General features: G+C 42.9%; 1 protein-coding gene across 3 annotated transcripts in view; it reads right to left on the bottom strand.

The window, feature by feature from the left end:
• CAMK1D (calcium/calmodulin dependent protein kinase ID) overlaps positions 1 to 24488 on the bottom strand; it is a 230175-nt gene extending 205687 nt beyond the window's left edge. For 2 of the 3 annotated variants that reach the window (XM_074827988.1, XM_074827987.1), the window contains exon 1: positions 24109 to 24488. In XM_074827988.1, coding sequence (XP_074684089.1) covers positions 24109 to 24200 — 92 coding nt within the window. In that variant the 5' untranslated portion in view covers positions 24201 to 24488. The remainder of the gene's footprint in view (positions 1 to 24108) is intronic. The other variant, XM_074827989.1, reaches the window with a different exon arrangement.
• Positions 24489 to 25873: the final 1385 nt, after the last annotated feature.

Genomic DNA, 25873 nt, shown 5'->3' on the forward strand with positions numbered 1-25873 from the left:
GTGTTTGCCAACTTCTCAGGATGGGAGATCACCTCCATAGCACGTCCATCTTCCCACTGTTGCAGATAACTTCTGCAGTCTACCCATGGCGTGGGGGAGTCGGAGGTGGGGGATACCCCTCAGCTAGCACATGGAAGAACACGTCTTTCAGACCCAAACTCCACCTAAAAAGCTTAAGGGGAGGAGTATGGTATGAAAAAGCAGATCTGTGAATACTTGGGCTGAAAGAACAGGGCAGCAGATTAGCTGAAGACATGGGTGAAGACCAATCTCTGATTCCCATAGTTAAATGGCCAAGAGGAACTGGGAGAGTTGGCCAATACGTCTGGCACTTTTACGCATTATTAATGGCAACACATGCATCTATAGGAGGGATTACAGGTGGTTATAGCCAGCTGCTGCTAGCATAATGTTGACATAATTTCCACCTGGCTATTTTATTTATTATTCAAAAGATCAGCTAATCATCTATCAACCCTTTGCAAGTTACCTGGAAATGGAAACAACACAAATTGCAATCAAATTTTCATAGCAAGTAGCTCTCTTGCAGAATCCCTCCTTGCAGTGAATAACAGCAGACAGCACTTGCCCAGGATTTTTTAAAGTGGATTTCAAAGCAGTTTTAAAAACAGGAATATTCTGTCCTTTATCTTCAGCTATCAGATGGAGAAAAATAATTCAAAAGAGTTGCAGGTTAAAAAAATTAACGAATATTACAGTCATTAGACCATACAGTTTGGAGGCCATCAGAACTAGTTTCATTTTGGGAAAAAAAAATCACATTTTTTTCAGAAAACCCAAAAATCTCTCTTTTCAAAACAACATTGCCATTTTGCAGCACTCAAAAAGGTTTAAAAAAAAGATTCAACAAACCAGGTGAAATATTTCACTTCAAAAACAATTTTTATCCAGACTAAAACTTAACAAAAATATCCACCCTGCCCAAATTAATTGAACACTGCTCCAGTTTTAGATTATTTCCCCCCCTGAGTTTCCCCACAGAGATCCTATTTTCTGTCTGGAAATTTTGTCTAAGTGCAAGAAGAGGCAGCTGGCAATTTGTGCAAGACTTTTGGGACACCCAAAATCTCAGAAGTCCTGGTCAGTATGAACTCCACACATGCAGCTCACATGCACCCATAAAAAAAAACCCCTAACGTACAATTTCATCCAGCACATGAAGTCCCAGTTCCAGACAAGTATAGTAAATCCATCACATCCCAGGTGCAGAGGATATTCTTGTCACAGCAGACAGAGTGCATGCACACATGTCCCAAATGGAAATAGTAGTGCTATAACTCGTTATATTTGGTCTGTTTAGGGCCTTCCAGGGAGAGGATGGAGTGGTTCTGAGCTGTAGTCATCTATTCATTTACTGGGTTGTAAAGCAAATTTTTATTTCCATTATTGCTTCTGCAGGACATGTCATGCTAGGATCATTAAAAATGGGGGAACGATCTATACTACAGCCTCTTAATTCATATCCAATAGACTGGAAATTTTTTAATAAAGATTTAAAAGTGACAACCATCTGAATCCTCCTAATTTCTCTTTTTTCCCAGCTGGTTACTGAAAAAAAAATGCAAAAGGGAATTATTTTCTTTTTTTTTTTTTTTTTTGACAAAGCAATCAATTTAATCTGCTTTGAAGAAAAGATTAATTAAACTGAGCCTACAACCAGATCCAGATGAACCAGATCTGACTTCTCAGCACAGGCACCAGAGCTAAAGTTGTCTCAGGGTCAGGCAGTCACAGCTGCTCTCAGCACCATGGCCGGTGCATGAAGCTGCCTTCTCCCAAGGAGATAATTCAATCCTCGCTGTTGCAGGTCAGGTTAAAAATCAAAACCTCAGAAAACCAGCATGTTTCTGGCTCTCGTGCAGCCAGGCGAGGCAACTGCCCTCCTGAGGGCTGCCTCCCGGTCAAGGGGAGACACACAGCAAATCACCACAGAGGCATTGGCCCTGAACCCATGACAGCTCAGCGCGCCTGTGCAGGCAAGAAATACAAAATATAGCAAGAGGCAAGCACTGGCGGGTGGTGAAGATTACTCAGTTGGCATTTTTTTAAAGACTGCCATGCAGGAGATACCCGTAGATGCCATCCTTTTCTCATGTCGCTCGCTAACTTTGGGAGACTCAGGAGTAGGCTGGATTTTGCAGTCTCTAATCGCATCATGTCTGCAAAAACAGTTTGTCTCTTCACGTCTGCCTCGTTAAATGTTACAGAAGCCTTCAGCAGCTTCACTCCACCAACAGCTTCTTTTTTGGACTTAATCATTGCAAATTCCCCAGGGTATGCAGTCTGACACTTGCACTATGCAAGTTTCCCAGACTTAAAGGAAATTCTCCTACTCAGACAGAGGAGCAGAAGGTATGGAAAGTGCTCAGCGGTTACTGATGAATCTGGAAAGTAACTTAATTTCTTTGTTTCAGCTGCTACTGCTCAAAAGACACATGTGTCTGAGCTGTCCCCACTCCCCAGCCCCATGTTATGGGAATTAAACCTCTAAGAAACGCCTTGGGAGGAGCAAGCTTGGGCTGTGGAGAGAAGGATCCACGACCACAACCTCTGCTACAGGGTTCAAACACTGTGTTTTGGCAGACGTTTTCCTCTAGTCTTTCAAAATTATTTTTTTTGTTTTCTTGTTTAAAGAGTGGGCTGTGCTATAAAACGAGGAATTTGTGCTCGACCAGCATGTGGTGCATCTACGCGGCGTTTCACAGACAGACAGGAGATCTTTCGGCCGTGCTCCCGCCAGCTGGACATTGGCCAGCCCTGAACTGGAAACCATCTAACAACACGCTCAGAGCTTGCACAGCCCTGGAAATAAGGATGCCGATCAGTGCTTCTCACTCTTCTGCAACCCAAGAATAATCAAACTGTTTTTTTTCTTTTTTTTGTCTTTTTGTTTCTTTTTTCTCTTTTTTTCCTTTTTTGCCTTTTTCCCCTTTTCTACCTTTTTTCCTTTTTGTTTCCTTTTTTCTTTTTTCCTTTCTTTTTCCCCTTTTTTCCTTGTTTTTTTCAGGCTACGAAACCATTTTGTGCAGTGATTTTCCTTTAAAGCCACCTAAGAAGCAACTTAGCTCAGCTATGACTCATATTTCCCCCACTCTCCTGCTTTGTTTTTCCAATTCTTGTGTGTTCTCACCCTCTGGCCCCCAACCATCCACAAACCCCAGGCAGCATAATACCAGTGCAGAAGGCTTCAAGTAAGTGAGGGACAACAGTAACACAACTTCAAAGCGTGGGGCAACAGGCAACCAAAACCAGCCATTGCTCCTGCACTTGACTGTCCTCTCACCGCAGAGAGAGGAAGATTTTGCCAGCTGGAGGATGGTTCAGAGAAAACGGGGCTGAAGAAAGTCCCACTACAGAGCTGGAGTTTCCATTTCCCACCCACCTGCAACTCCGCCAACAACCCACATTTCCCTAAAGAAACACCCAACCGAAGCTGTGCTCAGCCAGCTGAGTCTCTGCCCCTGCCGATTTTACCATGTGAAGGCAGAAGAAAGGCTCTTTCACCACCCACTAAACCAGGAGCAAAAAATTCCTGGTTTTCTGCATAATGACCCAGAAGTAATTTCAAGCAGATCGGCCACATTGACATGAAATTGCAGGATCCAAATCACCTTTCAGTGTAAATACCAACTGAGATAAAGAGTAGGCATGTGCTTTAAAAGCTTATAATCAGTATGCGGGCAAAAAAAAAAAAATCTCACAACTGCAAAGAGTAATGATGACAGCTATTTTCAAGAAAAGGTAGAGTTAATGTTTAATTACTGTGGCTGCTTTGCAGAGCAGAAGCAGTGGATCACACAGGTTCCCTGCTGGATTACAAACCCAATATGAAATTCTCACAAGGGAGGTTTTTCAGGAAAACTGTCCAAGTGGTACAAGTGGGGATGCATGAGGTTCTACTTTTTCTTTGCAAGAGCTTATTTGTAAATGACCAATGTTAAAGGAATGTCTTATTTGTGCCAAATCCAGGGAGAAAGAACAGTGCTACCGCCACCCTCGGAGGACTGAAAAAGGTTGTCTTAAGTTTCCAGAGATAATTGGAAATCTGGCAAGTGAAGAAAAAAAAAATGAAGAGAATAATATTAGACCCAACCAAAATAATTTTGATTTTTGCCAGCATTATTTAATGGAAGATTTTACATGCAGTAAAAGGACTGGATCCAACCAAGAAAGAAGGAGCTGCTATCCCCATACCACCCCTGGGACCCAGTCCTGCACAAGCTAAACTGCTGTGAATTTAATTGCCTAGCAATAGTCCCAGCAACATGCTGCAAGATCAGGAACATGAAACACACCCAGTTTTCTCATGGGTGAATACAGGCAAATCACATACGTACATTTTCAAGCTGGCTGGTGATCGAGGTGGCCCAGTTTGAGGCACCTTTGGCCTAATTTCAGATGAATTAATCAACTGCAACTGAACTCCAGAGCTATTAAATGTTTAATCTCACCTGTAAGACCGTGAACCACCAGGAAAAAACCCTTATGGCAGTGTTTATATTACAAACAGCATTCACCCAGCTCAGGCCTCCTCAAACCAGTAGATCAGCTCCCCTACCCTGATGCAACAACACTTGGTCTGTGTCAATCTTGGACTGGTTTCCGATGAGGAGGTGTTTCTACCAGCACCCTCAGTCATGCAGAACTCTGCTCTTTCACTCATCTCAGAACCCAAATGTCAGTGCCCAAGGATGCTACTGAGCTGCCTATAGGTATACCATACCTATATGCCATTTAATGCCATTTAAGACCCTCCCTGCTATTCTACCCAGCTTTCAGCTCCCACATGGCATCCATCACCAGCACATCCAGTGTCACCCCTGTCAGCTTCATGTGGCTGTTTCAGATACCCTGGGACATCCCAAATGACACTGAATGCCTAAATTTAGGCAAATGCATCCATCATTTGTAGGTGCAGTGAATCCCACTCAGCCTTTATACTGCCTTTAAAAAAACAGCAATTCCTGGGAAACAGCAGATTTGTCTGAAAAAGCAGCACTTTTCACAATCTCTGCAGATCCTGCAGTGCACAAGGTGAAGAGATAATGTGTCCTTTCTTATAGTTCCTCAAGATTTTGAAAGACCACTAAGTTTTATACAGTCCACTTAAAGCACAGCCTCGGATGAGAATAAACCCAAATTACATGCAAGAAATTGTTGTTCAAGGCCCAATTTGCTGCCTTAGGTTATTCTTTCTGCTACAGTCCTCATCCCAGAAAAGCTAAAGCTATCCAAAAAAAAAAAACATTTCCTTTGCCTGTGATGGAGAAAAGTTATTTTTCTGACCATTCAGAGTTTATTTTATTTTTAAAGGATGGCTTGATTAAATAGGAACCTATTAATATATTGAGTTTTCTTACTGCATTTTAAAGGGCATTTCATGAAGGTTGATGTTCCCTTAATGCAGTTTTTATGGAATCGAGAAAAATATTTATGGTGCATCAACAGTATACTAAACTAAATAGTTTATTCCCTCTCACCCTGCCGAGATACTTCTGCAGTGATGTTTTACAAAATGGCTTAAAAGGGCTCTGATTCATGGTCGTTGTGGCTCAGTGCTGGGTGGGTGCAGGACACCGAGGACCAGTCATCCCCACCAGATGCAGCTGCTTCTTCAAGGCTGTCCCCACGGCTCGGGCTGCCCCATCTGGGCAAACCGGTGGTGATGGCTGTTGTGGAATCAGTGTCCCAGCAGGGCTGAGGTCTGATCCACAGCTCCCATCCTACTCAGCTGCCGTGGCTAGAGAGGTCTCCCACCCAAAACCATGGGCTTTTATGGCTGCTGCGATGAACCCTGGGTGGTATTGCAAACCTAGTCCCTTGCATTATGTAGAAATGTACAGAAATACAGAGGACAATCACTCAGAAAGACTATTCTTGGTCACCTTTGAGTAGTCCATACCTACCAAAAAAAGCAATTAAGTGTTTAATATTTTGGCTCCTGTTGAAGTCCCTTTGACTTCACACCTTTAAAAGGACTTTAGCATGTGCTTGGGGATAAGCACACATGGCAGCATGCATAAGCAAATTAATCACACACTAAACAGGGTGAAGTTTTAATAAATGTTTTAGTGAACCGTGATTTTCCCTGAATCACTAAGGAAAATTCACTTCAGGAAAATCTCTACTCTCATGTAAAAGTGCAGTCATTGTATGCTTTGTTAGTGGAGCAGTGGAAGTGTCTTGTAAGAAGTTTAAAGCAGTGCTAATAAAATCTGAATGGAAAGATCCAAGTATTGGGACCCTAATTCATGAAGATGTCGACGGTTTGCTAACTCTCACTTTGTGCAACACATTATTTGAGAATACCCACATGGTTCCTTGAGCACAGCTGCTCTCCTACCCGCAGCCCAGCTAAGCATCCTTTTCCCCCAGGGCTCCTTGTTTATAGCAGCCATAGGTTGAAGAGTGAGACCTACAGCTATTCACATTCCCTGCAAACTTATGAGAAATTTGACAGGACATCCATCAGCTGGCACTGTTCTTCAATGTAGAAAAAGACAGAGTGTTTTACCTTCCAACTATATAACTTTGCATAATAAAACTGCTTAGACTTGGAGATTTTTCTGATGAATGCCAAATGCTCTACAGCAGCAGCCTTCACCAGCAGATCTAAATCATGCAGCTTAAATGAAAGCCTGCTTTCCAATTTATGCACTAACTTTACTTTTTTTCCAGAATCAGAGAAAAAACCCAAATGCACTCTGCCTACAAAAAGGCTTTTTAAAACAGTAGTGCTGTGGTGTCTGGAAACACAACTCTATTCTTGTTGCATCTCACAGGTACCGCTTTCTTCCTCATAAAGCCATCAAAATGAAGACATTCCTCCAATTGCTTTAATTGTTTTTTGAAGGTGTTTCAAAAGGCTTATTGCTTCAGGGTTGCTGTAGCTGCTTGCCATGCTGACTTCAGTTACTGCACTGATTTTCAAGAGGCACAAAGATTGTTAGACATTAAAAAATATAATTAACAGATAACTAACACATAACTAACATACAAATGTATCTTTGAGGCAAGACCACATTGTCTTATCACTGGAAGGCTCTTCAGGGCAGTACAAATCCTTACCCACTGTCCTGTAAATCCCACTCTGTTGGCAGCGTGATGCTAAAACCAGTTATTTTCTGACTCCCACTTATAACCTGGAGGGGAAAACTGCCTCAAGCTTTAGAGTTGTCTTCTTAATGTCCATCAACTGGCAAACCAATACTGGAAAACCCATCAGCCAGCTGGAGTTGAGAGCTCAGAGACATTTCTGGAAGGTCTTTCTGCCCTGCTGGGATTCCCAGCACACTGAAAGGTAACAGTTTCAGAAAACAGAATGCATTTCAGGTGGGTTTAGTCTCTTGTCCCATTTCTAGTGTTTTTGAGGTGGGGCTGTCCACCTCTTTTTGGAGTCAGTGGTATTTTTAGGGAAGGGAGCAGGTTCTTGCAGAAACCTGTCCCACACAAAGCATCATCTGCAAAACACAAGCATTGCAGAAGAGTTCCCAACATACTTAAATACAACAGGGGAGATTCTTACCATATTACCATGACGAAAACAACACCTTACATAGTACATTTTGAACATCTCACATAGCAAGCTTTAGTTAGTAAGATCTCAAAGTGAGTTACAAAGTAGGTCAGTGACTGACAGATGGGGAAACAAGGCCAGTGAAGTGCTGCAACTTTTCCAAGGTCATAAAAAAGGCCACTGTCACAGTCAGAAATGAAACTCAAGTCTACCAAACTGTTATCTAGTGCTCTTCCACCCAATAAATGCCTCTATCACTAGTACACATCATCTCCAAAGCTCATGACTTTACAAAGTCCAACTCTTGAGCAGGTACCAATATGGGGATAGCAATACTGGTGACATCAATAGTAGGAGAACAGCAACAGCAAGGACACTGAGCCAAAGAAACTGATTGGCAAAGTAAAAGGAGAAACTGTGCTTCCATAGTTACCTTTGTGTGAGCTCTAATACACATGCATGGCCTGGAAGGCTCTCTGTATTTAAGTTTTCTGCTGAATCCTGCCCCTACGAAGTACCACAAAGACAACTCCAGCTCAAGGACAACCGAGCCCTGCTGGGACACCAGGTATTTCAGACTGGTGACCCACTTCTATTAAAACACTAAGCACACCCATCTCTCTGTCTTCAGTGGTATTTGGAGGACTCATTTCCCTGCATGACCCCACTTCTCCTCCCTGTCTCCACCACATGTGAGCAGTGTGGAGAGAGGTAAAGGCTTCATAAGCATCTCAAAATTGGTTTAACGACATCAAAGGCCAACTCTCACTATTTTTATTGGGAGCAGAGTTAGGACACTACAGATAAATCCCAACCTAGATACTTTTTGACGCTTGCCTGCACTTGTCATGACCAGAGACAGAGAGTGCCAGGAAATGGAATTTCTATTGCATTTCATAGTTCAGACATGGACACGGCAACTACAATAAAATCTACCATAAATGCTGATGTCATCTAATAAAAAGGACTGAGCTGAAGATGGAGAGCTAAACCCAACATGACAGTGGGCCACACAAAAAAGAGGATTTTGTTCTGGACTCTCAGGAGAGAGCACATATTTTCCCACTTGTATCCTCAGCAGATATCTCATCCAGTGCCTGTCCAGTACTGCTTTTGCCACCAAAAGCTTCACATCAGAACACGCTTGGCTATGTTAAAAGCTGACAAGAAGTCCATCAACCTTACAGATATGGTAAGTGATGTTCAAAGATGACTTATCTTGACTGGTTTTCAGACAGAATTTTGTATTAAGGCTTCAGGCAGATCTACAAGTTTATTCTGCATCCCTCCATGACCAAGGGCAGCCAAATAAAAACCCAGAGGCTGCTTTTCTCCCAGACTGGGAGTTTCAATACATTTCCAGACCCACCAACAATAAATTAAGAGAGACCAACATGGACACAGTGACTGATTCTTCCCTGAAACATGCTTTTTGGAATAAGCTGTATTAAACTAGATATTAAATTATGCAGATAGAAGGTCATCCAATGTTCAAACTCTGCTCTCATTTATTTCAGAAAAATAATCAATATAATACCTTGCTGAAATCCTGTAATTTGTCCTTATAGACCATGATACACCCAAGTATTCAGCAAGAGCCACAGCAGAAACAGATGCCAGCAGATGGTATTACCCTGAACAAAATCAATTAAGGACATATACAATATGTCAAAAGTGCAGCTACAAAAACACAGTGTAGACCTCTGTTTCTTAATGAAACCATGAGTATCTGACAGTTAGCCAACAAACCACAAAATAAAGGCTGCAGCAACACCAATAATAGATAAGGAAATACTGTACATATTCAGATTCTTCAACAGTCACCAGAAAATACAAGATGTTGAGCAGAAACTGAGTAACCAGATACTGGAAGTCCATATGTCATGCATAAATGTAGCAAAAATATAAGCATACGAGTTTTCAGTATCACAGATTTTGTAAGGACTGTGATTTGCTCAGAAATTATAGTAATGGGAGTCATATGGCAATGTTAAGTTAAGAAATACTATTTTCTTCCATGACACAATCCTCTGGTATATTTAAAAGGCTGCTGGGAAGCCTGTCGCCTTGTCTGAAATAAAAAGAAAAACGCTCACAATTCCCTAAAAGCTGTTTATGACAACTCTGTTGAGAACCCGGTGACACACAACGTTAGAGGCATAATGAGATATGCAGCTAGGTACACCGATGGCATCTTGTAGGCTATATAAATCACAAATGGACTGAGGGAATCCCAGAGTTATTTGTACAGGGAACAAAAATCTTACATCCTTGAGTTCCCCAGGGAGAAGATGAGAGGTGCAAACTTTTCATAGGGGGAAAAAAATAACCTCTTCTGTGCCAGAGCTTCGTTACACTGTGCTACTCAAGCACATTCGAAGTATGGGGACTCATTTATGGAAGAAAAGGGTAGGACCAGTGAACACCTGCTGCTGAAGGTGGCATTTAGTGTTCACTGCGACAGTCCCTGTAACTTGTTGTTATCAGTGGTTTGCTGCAGATACCTGTTGCTACAAACAGGGACAGGACCATCCCAGTCCCAGTCTGCTGCAACATGATGAAAGGTGTGGTATTAAAATAGATGATCGTATCACCTCTGTGTACAATGCTTGTTATTTAACCCCTAGAAAACTCATACCAAGTTTCTCCTATATTTGCTGCCAAATGAATAAAATATTCAGAAATAATTACATTAAGTGTTAATAAGGGCTGAGGACCAGGCTTCCTTAAGAACCCTGGAACAATACAACCTTAGCACTAAGTGAAAAACATACTTACACTGTACATCAGAGCAACGCATCATTCATTTTACCAAGGCCCAGACGACAGTCTCATTAGACCAGAGATGGATAAATGACAAATGATCTGGTGAATAATGTCACTCTGGGCCATGTAGGACTTCATCCAAGCAGTACCACTGAAAACAGATGACTGGGTAGGGATTGTAAGGATAAAAGGATAAGGCTTTAAAAATTACATTCCTGGGGAAAAAAAAGCACCGCATGTTTGTATTTAATCCGCTTTGTAAATTGATTTTGTCATGTTACCTTGTCAAACCATTGAACAAACTGAATAATTGCTTAAGCAGCATTGATAGAGATGTGACAGATTATGCAAGCCTTGTGATTCTTTGTTCTCATATATCTCATTAAGAAATGATGATTGGTTCCATTTACAGCTCTTAAGTTGAATTCAGTAACCACTGACACACGAATTCAACCTGGCATCTACCAATTCTTTATTGTTCTCAGTCAAAGATTGTTCCTGGTGAGGAACAACTTGCAACTATTTCAGTGTAGTGGCTGATGATTTTTTAACAACGCAAGACAGAAAAAAAAAAGCCCAACTGACTTCCCTGCTGATTCATAGCGTCTATGGAATGACAAGAAATAAAATTTCTTGTACTTTGTAATTCCCCCCTTCCCCCACCTCCCTTTTGGAGAACTATGTAATGACTTGTACGGTGTCATTAAAGAAATTCACAGCATATCCCTGCAAACAGCTGGGCTGGCAGAAGATGCAAACCACCCCATGGGACATGCTCAGCCCCTTCCTCTTCTGCCCTGGAATTGCAACCTGTTCCTCCACAGCCTTGTAACTTTATATTGATGTTTGAAACCTGAGCGTAAGGAGCATAAAGTGCTGCTATTCCAGCACGCTGCCAAGTAGCATAGGCTTTTCTTGACTCCCAAAGGAATACCTCCAAGCTGTGCACATCAAAGGCAGAATTTTACAGTCACTTTGCGCTGCTACAAATGATTTAAGAGAAAATCAGAAGAGAAACAGGCCTGGTGTGCTTTTGTGTGCTACCCTCTGACTTCGGGAAGATCTATTCAGAGCATGAAGCCAACACATGAGGAGACCTCAAGGAAGACATTTTACAGGCACCTTCCGAAGCCAAAACTGTTTTTTAAAATATTTTCACTACGTATATCCCTATCTTCCATATTTTGCCTTAGTGTTAAAGTACCAGAATATCTAAGCCACTGTTACATACCTAGGGGTATTACTTAAATAATAGCAGAAAATGGAATTGATTACAGGAACTAATGTACCCACCACCACAATGACATTAGCAGGGTGAGTTTTTATTGACACGACTTTCAAGCCATAACCGTACAGCAGCAGAGGGCAACAAGCAGTTGTCATCACTCTGCAAGCAGTGGTGCAGACTGGAGTTAAATGTGGTCAGTGAAGATACTTCAACCACCCCATCTATGGAGGGGAATCCCTCACAGGCTATCCAAGACAGACCTCCTACCATCAAGCACAAAATGTTATTTAATTCACCCTCCACTTGCTGTGGTCAAGTTTGCACCCTAAAAGCTCTAACAGACTCTGTCTGCTCCACACTGCCTTCACTTCACCACATGAAAGGTGTTTTATCTAAAAGCCCTTAACTGACCCAAAGGAAGATGCTTTACTGTCTTCCAGCTGTGCTCCCCAGCTGTACACACCTGTGGGATGTGACTACATCACTGCACCCAGCCAAGGGGTTTGTGCAGGATTTAGACAGGAGATGGAAAGTGGTCATTCAGCGTAGCAGAGGTAATGTGGGGATGGAGGAGAAGAGGGAAGGACCATCATGCTCTTACTTCTTATCTGACTGGGTTCACCCTCATTAGCTAATTGAATGAGGGGGCACCACACAGTTCCTGTTTAAGTCTTAGGCACAGTGAGCATTTTCCTTCCGATATTTAAGAGGACCTACCAGAAGTGTCTCAGAAATGGAGTTAGAGGGCTGCTGGGGACATGTGGCATCACAGAGCCAAGACTGCCTCTGAGACCTTTCCATGGTCTCCAGTCACAAACTGAGCAAGGTCAAACATTAAATTTCATCAGCTGTGGAGCACTACCAAAGTCATCCCTGTTAAAGATGACAGGTTGGGAAAAAAACATTAAGCCCCTTCCATCACTGAAAGCAGCTGACTGGTGAACAAGAGTAAAAACACAGAGCTATTGGTTGGACCCAAGTCTTATTTCAGTAGGTGGAAGGACACAACAGGGCACCAGAAAACGTCTGTCAAGAAGTCACTGCATAGACAAAGGCATTTAGAAATCAGCTAAAGACAGTTTGCATCCAACGACAAATACCTCCTCATCGCTGGGGATATCCTTATACTGAATTTTGGATTAGACCCTTTATTAAGGATAAAGAAGCTTAGGCGATGTAAGCAGGCATGACTCTCCTGGCTTCGCCTAAATGTAACCCAAATATGAAGAGAAATGCAAACTACAGAATAAATTAACAACGTTCACAATGCTCTTAAATGGTTTTTACCAAATGGCACAGGTCATTCTATATGCATTTATTAATGAAGCCAAACAGCATGTTGTGTGGCAAGAAACTAGCATCATATATCATTATATATCACTATATAAATAGTATTTTTAATGTGTGGATATATACACATTATATAGATATGCAAATAGACACTATATCTACTTATATGTATATAAAGGGCTCCTCCACCTTCCTCATAACCACATGGCAATACAAGATAAAGATGTCATAGCATCATACCATCTCCAGAGCAAATACTGACACTGAAGCTGTCAATCATTTTAGCGGCCCTTGATTGAAAGTTATTAAGTGCTGCCTGGTGCAATGTACAAAGGACCCATTGTGTATGAATTTTTGCAGCTGTGTATCTCATGAACAAGTAGGGGGATCTAGCTGACTCTAGAGTGAATTAAGCTAAAAGCACCCCATTTAGATGAGTCTTTCTTGGCATTTACCTGTAGCTGAATCCCATTGCTCTGCTTTGCCCCAGAGCAATCCCTTTTGGCTTTCCCCCAGTGCAGCTCCACTCACCTGCAGAAGAAGCATGCTCTCAGCTTTAGTACTCGTTATGTTCTCTTTCACCAATGCCAGAAGGGTACATGCTTACTTTCTGGACACAAATCATCTCAGCTGTCAATCAGGAATCCTAGACTCACTTTATTTTCTTTCCATTCAAAATATAAGATTCATCAGAGAAACACATTCAATGGATTTGCCTACAAAGCTCTGTGAGGTTTTTTTTTCAGGGTCTCTCTCTTAAGACCATAGGATTTATGTCCATGACATAAATTGCAAGGCTATGGCCAGGAAAACTAGTCAGTAAATTACTCCAGATACACCTTAACATACCCAAGAGCAGAAGCCTCCCTGCAGCTTGCAGTACCTGTGTGTCCTGTGTCTACATGCTTTTGAGAACCCGGGTTTTTTCAGCTCATTTCTTGGTACATTCTCCCCCAACATCTAAATATATAGCCTTCCACTTCCCAAAAAACACAGGCCATAAGTCAAATCTATGACATGAGAAATTTCCCTTCTTTCTAAGTTTTTTCTTTTGTGCCTCAGTGCCTGGGTCATTCGGCCAACAGGAGTCACACCATTATTCTGCTCCATAAAGGTTTTTATCTAAGCATCTTTTCATGGTGCATCAAGCAACTTGGCTAACAAGCCACATGTTGTTTGCCTCCCTCTTCTCTCTCTAAAGAAAGGCACACAGGAACAGCAGTCTTCTAGTAGGTTTTTTTGTGTTGTTTTGTGGGTTTTTTTTTTTTACATTTGGGAGCATTTTATGTTGGGAAGGAAAGCTTGTTTGCTTTGCAATATTTAGGTTGCTATGCAATTATCCTAGAGAAGGTGTCTCAAAACACCATAGCTTGGACTCAAAGAAGGAGGTGGTGTTTCTATGATGATCATCATCAGCCCATGGAAAAGCTCAACAGTGTCAGATTTTCCCCTCAAAAAATGTTTCGTCTCTCGAACAAATTAATTACACCCCTACGGCAAGAAATCCTATTAATGCAGAGGTGTGAGGCTGATGATGATCCCAGAGTTTTAGATAGTCTTTAAGATATCTCAGGTCCCAGCTACAAAATGTCCCAAAGCAAAAGACGAAGCCTTCAAATTTCTTCAAGTACTCTGCAAGAAAAGAGGGTAGGGAGCATGAAACCAGTTTAATATGTTCACAATATCTTCTGCTGTTGACAGCACACACCAAGCACTCCGCTGTGCCTGAAATTTCCAAAACGCTGCAGGCTTCGTGGCTGGGCATATTGTACTGATTTACTTACGCTGAGACGCAGAAGAAGACAAGAGCAAGCAGTGGGAGGAAATCTCCAAGCCAACTCAATGTAACAGTGAAGGATTATTCAGGGATGCTCTGGCAGTCTCTCTCAACTACAGCTGAATTTGATTAGCAACCTGTGCCTTCCCCAGAGGAGTCTTCCACGTGGCTGCAAATCGTCTACATGCTCTTCTCCCCTCCCCCCAGCTCCCTTCTATGTTGTTTGGGTTTTTCTATGCCATTTTGGTTTTTCCCCAGTTTTTCATCCAATAGTTTCCCTCATTTCAGCCCTTGCCCATCACAGGGTGGCAGGGTCACAGCTAATGAGTTGGGTTGGAAAGTTGAAGCCTGGTTGAAGCCTGGTCCCTTGAATTATTTAAACTGGGATGGGAGGATGGAATCCTGCTGGGAGCGATCCCACATTGCCCCAAGAACTGCCTGGACTGCTCCAGCTCTTTATAGCTCTGGGAAGACCTCAATTCCTCTGAGCATCTGTGAAACAACACAGCAATAAAGCGCTCGCACTGTTACCAACAGCATACAGACAATGATTTGCATCTTCAAACCTTAACAAGTAAGAACTAATTACATGTGATGACCCTGGGTGAATCACTTATAAATAAATACACTTTGAAGACATTGGTGCTGACACAGTGCCCGCTATTAAAAGAAGCAGGATGGTCCACTGCATAAGGCGGGAGTTAAGATTCAGGTTCAGCTCTGGGTTTACAAGTGACACACTTTCTCATCTTTAACAAAACAGTGTTAGCATTTTTGTCTTATTTATTTAGATTACAAGTTCTTCTGGGTACAAATAGTCTTTTACTCTGAAGTTTGTAATATCCCTAGCTCAAAAGTTCCTGGTCTCATTTGAGGCCAATAAAAGGCATAGTAATAAAACCCCTGAATATTTTAGAGCCTTCATATTTCACTTGCTAGTGTCCAACCCTCAAATACACACTGGCTTTTCAACCTTTGCAAATCTTTACATTTAAGCACAAACAGCTATATTGTTTTATTTCATACTACCCTCAAAAGCCCATCCATTTCTGTGACTGAGCGAACACATTTCTCAAGTGCATGTGCCATCAGGCAGGCAGGCAGGAAGGTTTTAAACACGCTGGTCAACTGAAACACGCCAACATCACAGAATGACTCTGCAGCACTGAGTGGTACCGTCTTAAGGGAGATACCTACCACATCTGAAGAACCCTTCCTTTGTTGCTCCTAGGAAGACCTTCAAACCTTCACACCCCACCACTGATAAACAACAATGGTATTACTCTCCTTACCCTCTGAACTGCCACACCAACCCTCACCAAAACAAACATGGAGGTTAAAGGCTCCCAGATCTCAGACTTGCCACGGGCCCTGACTTCACTCCAATTCCCATGAGCCACGGATGAAACTGCTAGGTCCTCTGTACTCTGTCAACTGAACATCGGGTGTAATTCTCAAATTTTGGGTGCTCAGGCTTGAAAGAACATACCTTCAAATACTCAACCTAAATTAGGAAGATCATTAACAGCAGGACAATGAGAAGAATCCACAGTGACCAGAGAGTGCAAAGGCAAAGGGTCTAGGGGAGAGATGCCACAGTGCTGCACCTTATTGCTGCTAATGGTAAAAGCTTGTGTTCGTTTGCATCGTTAAAAGCACCTCCCTTTGGTTCCTCCTGGAAACTGTAAGTAGACTGAAACCGTTTAGTTTATCTCCAATTGGGAATACAAGAAAATCAAAACAGAAATCAAAATAAATCCTCAATACATCTAAGCCAGGAAGTTTTCTCTCGCATGCTTCTTACCCTTTCAACTCTTGAAAAAGGTATTTTAAGAAGTATCTTCATGCTTATGTAGTCCACTTGTCCAAAACTGTTGATGATTTAAATATGACATATGATATTGCCCAGGACAAGAGCAAGCAAAATCAGTCCCCTATTGTTACAGAGGATCTCCAGCCCTGTGCTCAGCTGTTCTACACAGATCAGATCCAAAAGAGAGCTTCCCAGTAGCTTTTTCTTAGCACATCCAGTGTTAAAAAAAAAAAAAAAAAAAAAAAAGCAAGCTTTTTAACTCAGCCAAAAATTCTGCTAAAAGAGTATTCTTTTAATATAACCTCATACAATCTGTTTGGTGAGTAATTCTGGCGTAAAATTCAATACACAGCTTTCAACATGAAAACATCAGTGAAGGGCCTTGAAAAGTTTATTAACAATCTGTTATTTATAGTTTTCATTTTAAAAAATGATTGATGCAACATTCAGAGGAAAATTATAGGAACCGCCAAGTCAGATAACAAAAAAACATAACACTGTTTGATAGGAAGGTTTTAAGGAACAGTATGATTTCTAGAAAAAAGAAATATGCTGATTGCTAAACTATTTGTCATTCAAGAACAGCCCAATCACACACATATGTTTGCAAATTATTGTTATTGTTGTTAATTATTATTTACAGAAAAGCGCTGAAATGCAAGGTGGTTTGAATTCCAATGAAAATGACAGATCACTGCCCCAAGGAACTTTTTATCCCTCCTTTCACTCATTACCTGTTTACTAACAGTACCCATTTAGTTCCAACTTGTTTTCATGCTATCTAAAATGACTAGAAAATTAGGTCCTGTTAAGTAATCCTGAATATAAACTGTGACTCACCATTTAAGAGAATACCATTACTGGCAATAAATTCAGAATCCTATTATAAATGCTTGTTATTTTCAAGCAAACCAAAACAATGCAACTTTATTCAATATTAATTGTATCCTTGGATGCTTGAAAGGATTAAATAACTCCAACCAACATTCTGCACGTAGTCAGGAGAACTGTGTGTGAAGGGCAACAAAAATAATTGAGGTCAGTCACCGAGGTAGAGAGAAAAAGAGACAAAAAGGAAGGAAAAAATATATAAAGAGATATTTCAGCTTCTATGTGAAAGCAGATGGAGGGTGAAGGAAGCAGACAGGCTGCTCCAGATGGCGGGAGCGGCAGAGAAGAAGGCTCTCACACCCACTGTGTTGTGGCTGTGATGGGAAGAATAGACTTTTGGTTAAAGGATTACTATAGGACTCCAAAGAATTGGCTTCATCTCCATCCACTGCCTCTCCACCAGGTCTTCAGACCCTCTGGGTTTTGCTTGCAATGAGCTTTAGGGTGTCAGTTACCTCTGTGGCTGACAAAAAATACCAATATTTTTATGCATGCCTTGCCCTCAGCTCACATCTACACAAAGAGCAGTTGTGGATTCGGTACTGGTTATATTGAGGTCCTGAGTAGTAATACTGAGTTTTGGCCTAGGCAAGGATCACACTTTCCTAAGCCCTGTGCAAAAAATAGCGGGGGGAAAAAACCCAAATACCCTTTTCTAACCCTACCCAAATATCTTACTGTCACCTTGCTGGTCAAGCACACTTCTTGGTTGCACAGGCATGCAGGTGAGTAGGTATCCTCTGGCAGCAGGGAGCTCAGACAGAACTAAGATGTATTTGAAAGAGAACAGCCATGGAAAAAGAGACAAGGCAGGGCAAAAAGAGGTAAGGCATCAAAACTAGTAGAAAATAAGGCTCATGAAGGAAGTGTGAGTACATATGTGAGCTGACAATACAGCAAACTGGGCCTCTCCAAAATCATGAGTTTACCTGAAAGCTTTTGATTATTGAGTATTTCGGAATCTTATTTTTAGACGATTAAAGAAAATTGACCTTTATGCTACTGTTGCCCCAAATGGGCACTGTCCAGAATGCACCCATGAACCATGCTTGGAGAGCTATCAAAAATCCCTTCTCACCCATGGCTGCAGATCTTTTTGCCAATCCTCTCCATCAGCCTTTAAATCCATTGGCCATCTTGTTTGTTTTTTTTTTTTCCCATTTCAAATCCAGCTGAATGCTCAAACCTGTTATTTTCTGTAACTGTTCAAGGGAGACCAACAATCTACTTCACAAGATACTACAATTCACCTTGCAAATAGTAGGGACTCATCTTTAAGCCTGCAAGAACACGCTAGATAGTAAACTATGTCACATGATAGCAAACAGGATTACTTAGTTTAAAACAAATGTGTCACCTTAAAGTAGTCCTAACAGGGTTTTTCTACTTGTCTTATGTAGAGGGCACAAACTAAAACATCTGAGTTGTTTCACAGCGTTAAGTTAAACATTAATACCTGGACTTCAGCTTTCACTCCTCCTCCCACAGATGCTAGAGAGGTGCTGTAGGTACCATGCACCTCTCAGCACAAATTATCCCTAGACCCACGTGGTTTTGATGGTAAAATTCCCAGAGTCGCAGATCTTAAGGTCAGAAATGATCATGAAACATCTTCCTCTGTAAACATGGACAAGAAGCTCTTTCCTGGTGACTCTTGCATGAAGTCTGAGAGCTTTCAGATGGCAAAAGGATTCTCCCAGCAAATCATCCCAGAGGAGATGGGAAGCACTTGCCTGCACAGTTTGCCCCAATGGTACATCAACCTTCCCTGGAAAACATGTGCCTTAACTTCAGCCCTTTTGGAAACTGTATTTTCTCCCCTGAAGATACTTTTTAACCTGAAATGTTTCTTTAATGTAATTCAAAAAAAAAAAAAAAAAAAAAAAAGAGAGAAAAATACTGAACTGAGAAAAAGATGAAACAGTATAACAGAGCCACTGCTGCCTCACTGGGATGTCATGAGAGAGAGGCAGAAATTACTGGTAATGTCAGCAAAAATATGAAAATCAGAAAAACTCTTCAGTATTCACTGAAGAGGGGGGGGTATGGGGCCAGGGGAAGCACAAATATCAACATGGTTCTTTATGTCTTGAGAATTTCCAAAATCAGAAGTGAAAAACAACTGGGTTACTTGCATGATGCCTCAAGTTAAATGACTAAACAGTGATGATTTGTTGTGCTGAATCCAACACAAGTGGTTTTGGCACCCAGCTGGTGAGAAGGGAAGATCTTTGACCAGAGACAAACAAATCTTGAGCCTACTGGTACCTCCCAGCATCTCTTCTCTATATGGCAACTCAAATGCATGGGGCACCTCCGCCAGGACCTGTCCTTACACCAGCATCTTCTCCTGGTAGAAGTCAAGGCTGACTGCCTGGACTGAGGCACATCACCTCCATTAGCCTTGTCCTGCATGAAGGTCTGAGCAACCAAGAACAGATGAGAGCATGAGGCGGACCAGCTCATGAAAAGCCTGAGTGTCAGTGTGAGATGGCATGCAGGGGAAGGTACCATGAAGCATGTGAGAGGACAAAAACACAGGAGACAGCACATAAGAGTTTGTGACAATGTGTGTGTGTATCTCTGTGTGTGAGAAAGAAAACAGATGTGAGAACAGGACGTGGCGTGGCTTCATTTCACAGCATGAATGAGCACGTATGGGTGCGCAGAAGAGTCATGAAGAGCTCCAGGAGCTCACCAAATGTCATAAGAGTATGGAAGAGACACAGGGCACAGATGAACCAAAAATTACAGTAGAGCCCCTGAGAAAAACAGAACCGCCTGTAAGTTTTCTCTATACTGTATTTTAGGAAAGTACTGGATGCATCACTGAAACGTGTTTGTCTTCCCTTCCAGCTGTTACTATGTTATGGCTATATCCATGCAACTCCCTGTGTTATCATTACTAAGCTTTAAAGGAATCTACTGCATCATTTTTAAGGACAGCATCAATATTTCCATAGTTACTAAGCCTGAGCCTTTCTAAATATTCTAACTTCATCTTAACTCTGATGTCAATAATGCCTCATGACAGATACCTTAGAAATGCGGGGCTGATCCGATTAGGCAGACCAAATGATTGGAGGCTTTCCTCTTTGGATGGTGGATGATCTGGTGTATCTTACTACTTCTCAGAATGTCAAAAATCTAAGTTTAAAAATGCCTTAGACATAGTATCATTTAAATATGGAGAAAAAATTATACTTCAGTGATCACTCATCCTCTTATCAGATTCCTGCTTTTGTGAAACTTCTCATCTCTTAAGGGCTAGGGCAGAAATCCCCCTCTCCAGGCAGGTCTGCAAATTGAGTAGAGCTACAGTAGGTGAATTTGTGGAAATTTAAAAAAATAAGCATTCGGTCAGATACTCTTCTTTCCTCAAGCTTACTTGTCTTGACTTGGAAGGGACTCTAACTTGCGTCAGCTGAGGATCTGGCCCACTGCTATGATTTTGTTTTATCCTTGATTTACTTTGTGTATTACTTCCTAGCTACTTTTTCAGGATCTGTAATTTCACTTCCAATGGTTCAGTAGTGAACAGGTCCAGTTTCAAGAATAAGCCCCCACTGAACCTGCACATACAGAATGTGGTTCTCTCCTGTGTTACTGCAGTTCTACACGGACTGGCACCACCAAACTAAAACAGCCAAAGAATGGATCAGGTCCATTATATATATTTTATGGATAATAATATATAGAATATGCTTTATATATTTATATTTTATTTATCATATATTCTATTTTCTTGATTAATATTACCAAACTATTTTGTTGACCCTCTGGTACCCAAGAGGTTGCAGCCAGAAACTATGATTGCAAATGCTTAGGGACTGCATAAATACAGAACAGGATAAATACAGGTTTGGGTACCATCCTTCTTTAGGAGAACACTATTGCCCAACAGCACTGAGCAGAGACAACAACACAGACCTCAGCCACCAAAAGAAACAATTCTTTGGATGGAAAACGTTGCTTTCTTACATCTAGAGGTGACGTTCAATTCAGGATGCCTATTTCAGTATTAGTGTGGCTGGACATGATTTACAGAGGCATGTAAATAATTAATGCCAGCTCTGGAAGGGAGAGCTGGGTACTCATTAGAGGTTCCTTGAAGCCCAAATGATATAATGATTAACTGAGTTAGGATCTTTTTAATAATTCCAGCAATTTCAACTCTCCCATGTTAAAGATCTTCTGAAAAGCTTTTACTCAGATGAAAGACTCCTTTCAGAGAACAAATCGTTAATAGAGTATACACACAGATTTAACATTCACAAATCAATGCACTTGAAATAAAATATGTTTTTAAAGTTTCTCTTTCACTTTCTTCCCTGATTTAGGGGTTTAGTGCTTTTCTTTCTCTAACCAATTTTACCAAAGGCAGTTAAGACTGCTGCATGAAAAGGGGCCGTTTTTCTGTTAAAAGTGCTTTTAGCACTTTGACATCCTTAAATGGAAGGTGACAGAGAAATGCAAAATACAGCTACCACACTAATCCAGTGCATCTCATCTGACACACCACGTTCTTCACTCCAAGCCCATCCATGCTAGAGAAAAATCTATTAGATGGTGAGATCAACCGATGGATGTCCAACACAGTTCAGCATTACAGTGCAGGAGGGATCAAAGCAGATTTTATCCCTGCTCCTAAATAATGCCAGAGGAAAATATTTTGGTCCAGATGCTTTATTTAAACTTTTGCTTAATTCCTATTTAAGTACTTTCCTATCAATAACTGAGAAGGTGTCCCATCATTTGGAGTCCTGCACCTTATATATCTGCCTCTCGAGTCAGTGAACAGACTTTCATTGCCTTCGGTGAGAATGGAACAGGTACTTTAATGATTTGCACAGTGATGGCAAAAATTTTTTAGAAGTTTCACACCCTGGTAAGTCACACCAGAGCTGGTAGGAGCTGCAGGTGCTGTGCTGATGGGCAGACAAGGACAGAACCAAAACTCAGATTCAGATCTTCTAATTATCAGATTGCTCTCCAAAACTAAGAAATGCACAACTAGAAGACAACTGATGTGTAGGCTGTTAAATGCACACACATTCATAATTAATGTGGCTATGTCTGGAAAAGAAAACAGCTCTATTTTCTTTATAGAGGTCCAGGTTTGTAATCCAGTTATTTTAATTTCCTAAAATCTTCTAGATTGACTGCTAAGTCAAGTTAAAAAAATTCACAGCTTCCACCCTCATCAGAAAGGACTTACTAACCAAACTGTCAGGCTAAGACAGTGGCTAATAGTTTGAGACACTAATTGGCCAGATTTAATGAATTTAATTTGCAACAGCCATGCTAATATGCATAACTACTAACTCTGACCAACTTTACCTTCCTTGGGACCTACACCTGCTCCCATTAACCTCAGTGGGATACGGATCAAGGCCACAACAATTCTTTCTGGTCTTCTTCAGCGGTACAAAGTAACCCTTGCAGATGGCTTCATGCACAGCAACCAGGAAGATGATAGCTGTATAATGGAAACCACAGCAAACTCTCCTGCTGCTCTAACGAATCTCTTTGCCTTAAGACTTTCCTCCCCAATACCCCTTCGCTCAGGAAGGGAACTGCACGCCTCAGGTGACAAGCAGGGACACATCTCTCCCGGTATGAAATTCTGACAGCAAAAACTCAATGAAGGTGACAAGAATACAGCATAACGCTTAGCTCTTACGCTGCACTTTGCTTCTTCAAAGACCTGGGCAGACATTAATTTGATTTGCTAAGTCTGTGTTTTTCTGAGGGCTACACTATCTGCTCATCACAATAGAGTTGCGTGACCCACCTCCATTATTAAATGACCAGCCTGGTTCTTACTCGCAGTTTGTTCATAGGAAACCAGTGAGCCCATGAACCAGAAATACTCTGTTTATAGAGAGCCCTCCCTTGGAAGCAGAAAGAAACTGAAATATTACAGTCAAAACTTGTTCAACCGTATTTTGGAAGTGGCACGCAGAGTATGAAAAGCACTACGTGGGATTAACAACGCTTCATTTTGAGACATGAGTTGCAATTAAAGCAGAGGCACACAGTAACAAAGAGCATTTCCCCATACAACTGAACTTTCATTTCAACGTATATACATACAGCAGCCCATATGCTGACTTCCTTCAGCACTCCCAGCTCTCTACCTCTACAATATCCTATAAGAGAAAATTTGTTTTAACAAAAATAAAACTCTCCGCTCAGCCAAAAAAGCATCAGCCTGCACCCCGCTCCCTTGCACCATCTGCGCATGTTTATTCTCAGCCTTCTGAAAAAAAAAACTCTAACGTTTTACTAATCTTTATGCCCCGCCACTATAAATAACAGAAATAAACCCCAACAACAGTTAAGCATCGTAGCTAAAACACATCCAATCCACTCCGATTATTTCTGCTCGTCTGTCCACGAATAGATGCAGCCATCGGCTTTAGGGGAAAGCGTGCAAGTCAGACCGCATTTATTTACAGTTCCACTATCAAGAAAAAGCCTTTCCCCGTCTGCTCATTCTATGAATATTTTAAAACACTTTCCCCCCCCCTCCTTTTTTTTTTTTTTTGAGGGGTGAGGGGGGGTGTTAGCCCAGCTCCTTCCCCACTGCTATATTTTTCTTCGTGTTTCCAGATCGCCCCGACTTCTTGCTCGGATGGATGAGCGGGGCGCGGAGCAGCACCGATGGGTGCACACGTGAAAATACACACACAGACACACACACACACACACACACGCACCCACCCGCGGAGCGACCCGCGCATCCCCGCGGGGAAGGGACAGCGCCGCCCCCCCCACCCCCCCGGCCGCTCCCCGCCACCTACGTCCCCAGCGTCTCCTTGAACTCGAAGATCTTCTTGATGTCCTCCGCTTGCTTCTTCCAGGAGCCGCCACCGTCCCCGTTCTCCCGGGCCATGGCCGCGGCGCTCAGCCCCGCGCAGCCCCGCGGATCCCGGGCCGGGCGGCACCGAGCCGGCGGGCGGCTTTTGCTTTCTCTTCTGCCGCGGCAGCAGCGGCGGCTGCTGCTGCTGTTTCTTCTTCTTCCTCCTTCTCCTGCTTCTCCCCTTCTTCTTCTTCCTCCTCCTCCTCCTCCTCCTCCTCCTCACACTTCCTGCCCGCCGCCGCTTTTATTTCCTCCGCGCTCCGGCGGGCTCCGCGAGTGTCACTTTTCCTGGGCTATTTCCTCCCAACTTTCTCTGCCCCCCCCCCCCCTTCCCTCCTTTCCCCTCCTCCGCGCCCCCCCGCGGAGTCACTCGCAGGGCTGCCCTGTCCTTCCCTCCTTCCGCGCTCCGCGCAGCAGCTGCGCGTACCCCCGTCTTCGGGTCACTTTGGTCCCTGACAGACCCACCCCTCGAAAAAGTCCCTTTTTTGGTTGGGTTTTTTTTTTGTTTTTAGGGTTTGGTTTTTTTTTTGGAGGGAGGTCACTGTCTCTCCCCCCCCCCCGCCCGCCCGTCAACCCCACCCGTGCGGGGCCCCGTGGGATGCTCAGCCTCCCGGGCGCGGTGCGGTGCGGAGTGGTGCGGCCCCGCCGGCACCGCGGGCACAGCGGCTGTGCGCGGTTGTTATGGCAATGGGAGGAGGAGGAGGAGGAGGAGGAGGAAGAGGAGGAGGAGGGAGGAGGAGGAGGCAGCCTCGCCGCTGCTCTGTTGCCTGGCGCTGCCCCTCCTGACTGAATGACTGGAGATAATTCGCATTGCACCAAAACCGCGCACGTCAAACGGGAGGGGAGGGAAAGCAAAGAGGGAAAAAAAAAAAAAAAAAAAAAAGGGAAAGCAGAGGAAAAAAAAAAAATTAAAAAGCCACACCACACCTTCGGGCTGCCTAGCCGGGCGCTGCGCGGAGCTGCGCGGGGCTGCGCAGGGATGTGCCGGGATGCGCGGGGGCAGTGGTGCCCACCTGCCACACACACACACACACACACACACGCGCGCGCGCGCAGAGTCCTGGGATGCCAAAACTCGCCTCTTGGCCAGGACCACCCTTACCCAGCACAGCTCTCGGCGCACCCAGCAAAGCAAGGGGCACCCAAACCCCAGGGTCACCCCCTTGAGCAGCACCAAGCCCAGAGGCAGGTGGATGGGCACCGCAGAGCCTCGGCGAGAGGCCTACGCCCCGGCACCGTGCCCATCCCGCCGGCACAGCGGTCCAAGACGGGCACAGCACTGGCCTGGCACCCACACACGTGTGGCCCTGCTGAGATTATTGCTAAAACCAGTATTTTCTCGGCAACACTGAGACCTCTAGCGTCGTCGCATCGGGCATCAGCTGAGCGCTGATGCGGGGTGATGGGCAGGATTCATCAGAGACATCAGAGAAAATTATAGTCTAGACTAACTGAGATGCGTTTATAGTTAGTATCTCTGGGCTTCAGTTTCAGAATGCGTAAGACACTAAAAATGTGCAAATCTTTTGGGACACACAAGTTAGGTGACTAAATCAGAGGCCTTACTGCCAGCAGGTACAGGCACTCTTGTGCCTCGGGGGCAGCTCCAAACCTGATCATCAAATTAGGTACCTGGAAATAAATCCTAACACAAGCAGCTAAATAACAATTACTTAAAACCAGATGGGATTGTATGCACATAACTG

This window comes from Strix aluco, chromosome 5, assembly GCF_031877795.1.
Source record: "Strix aluco isolate bStrAlu1 chromosome 5, bStrAlu1.hap1, whole genome shotgun sequence".
Taxonomy (NCBI): Eukaryota; Metazoa; Chordata; class Aves; order Strigiformes; family Strigidae; genus Strix; species Strix aluco.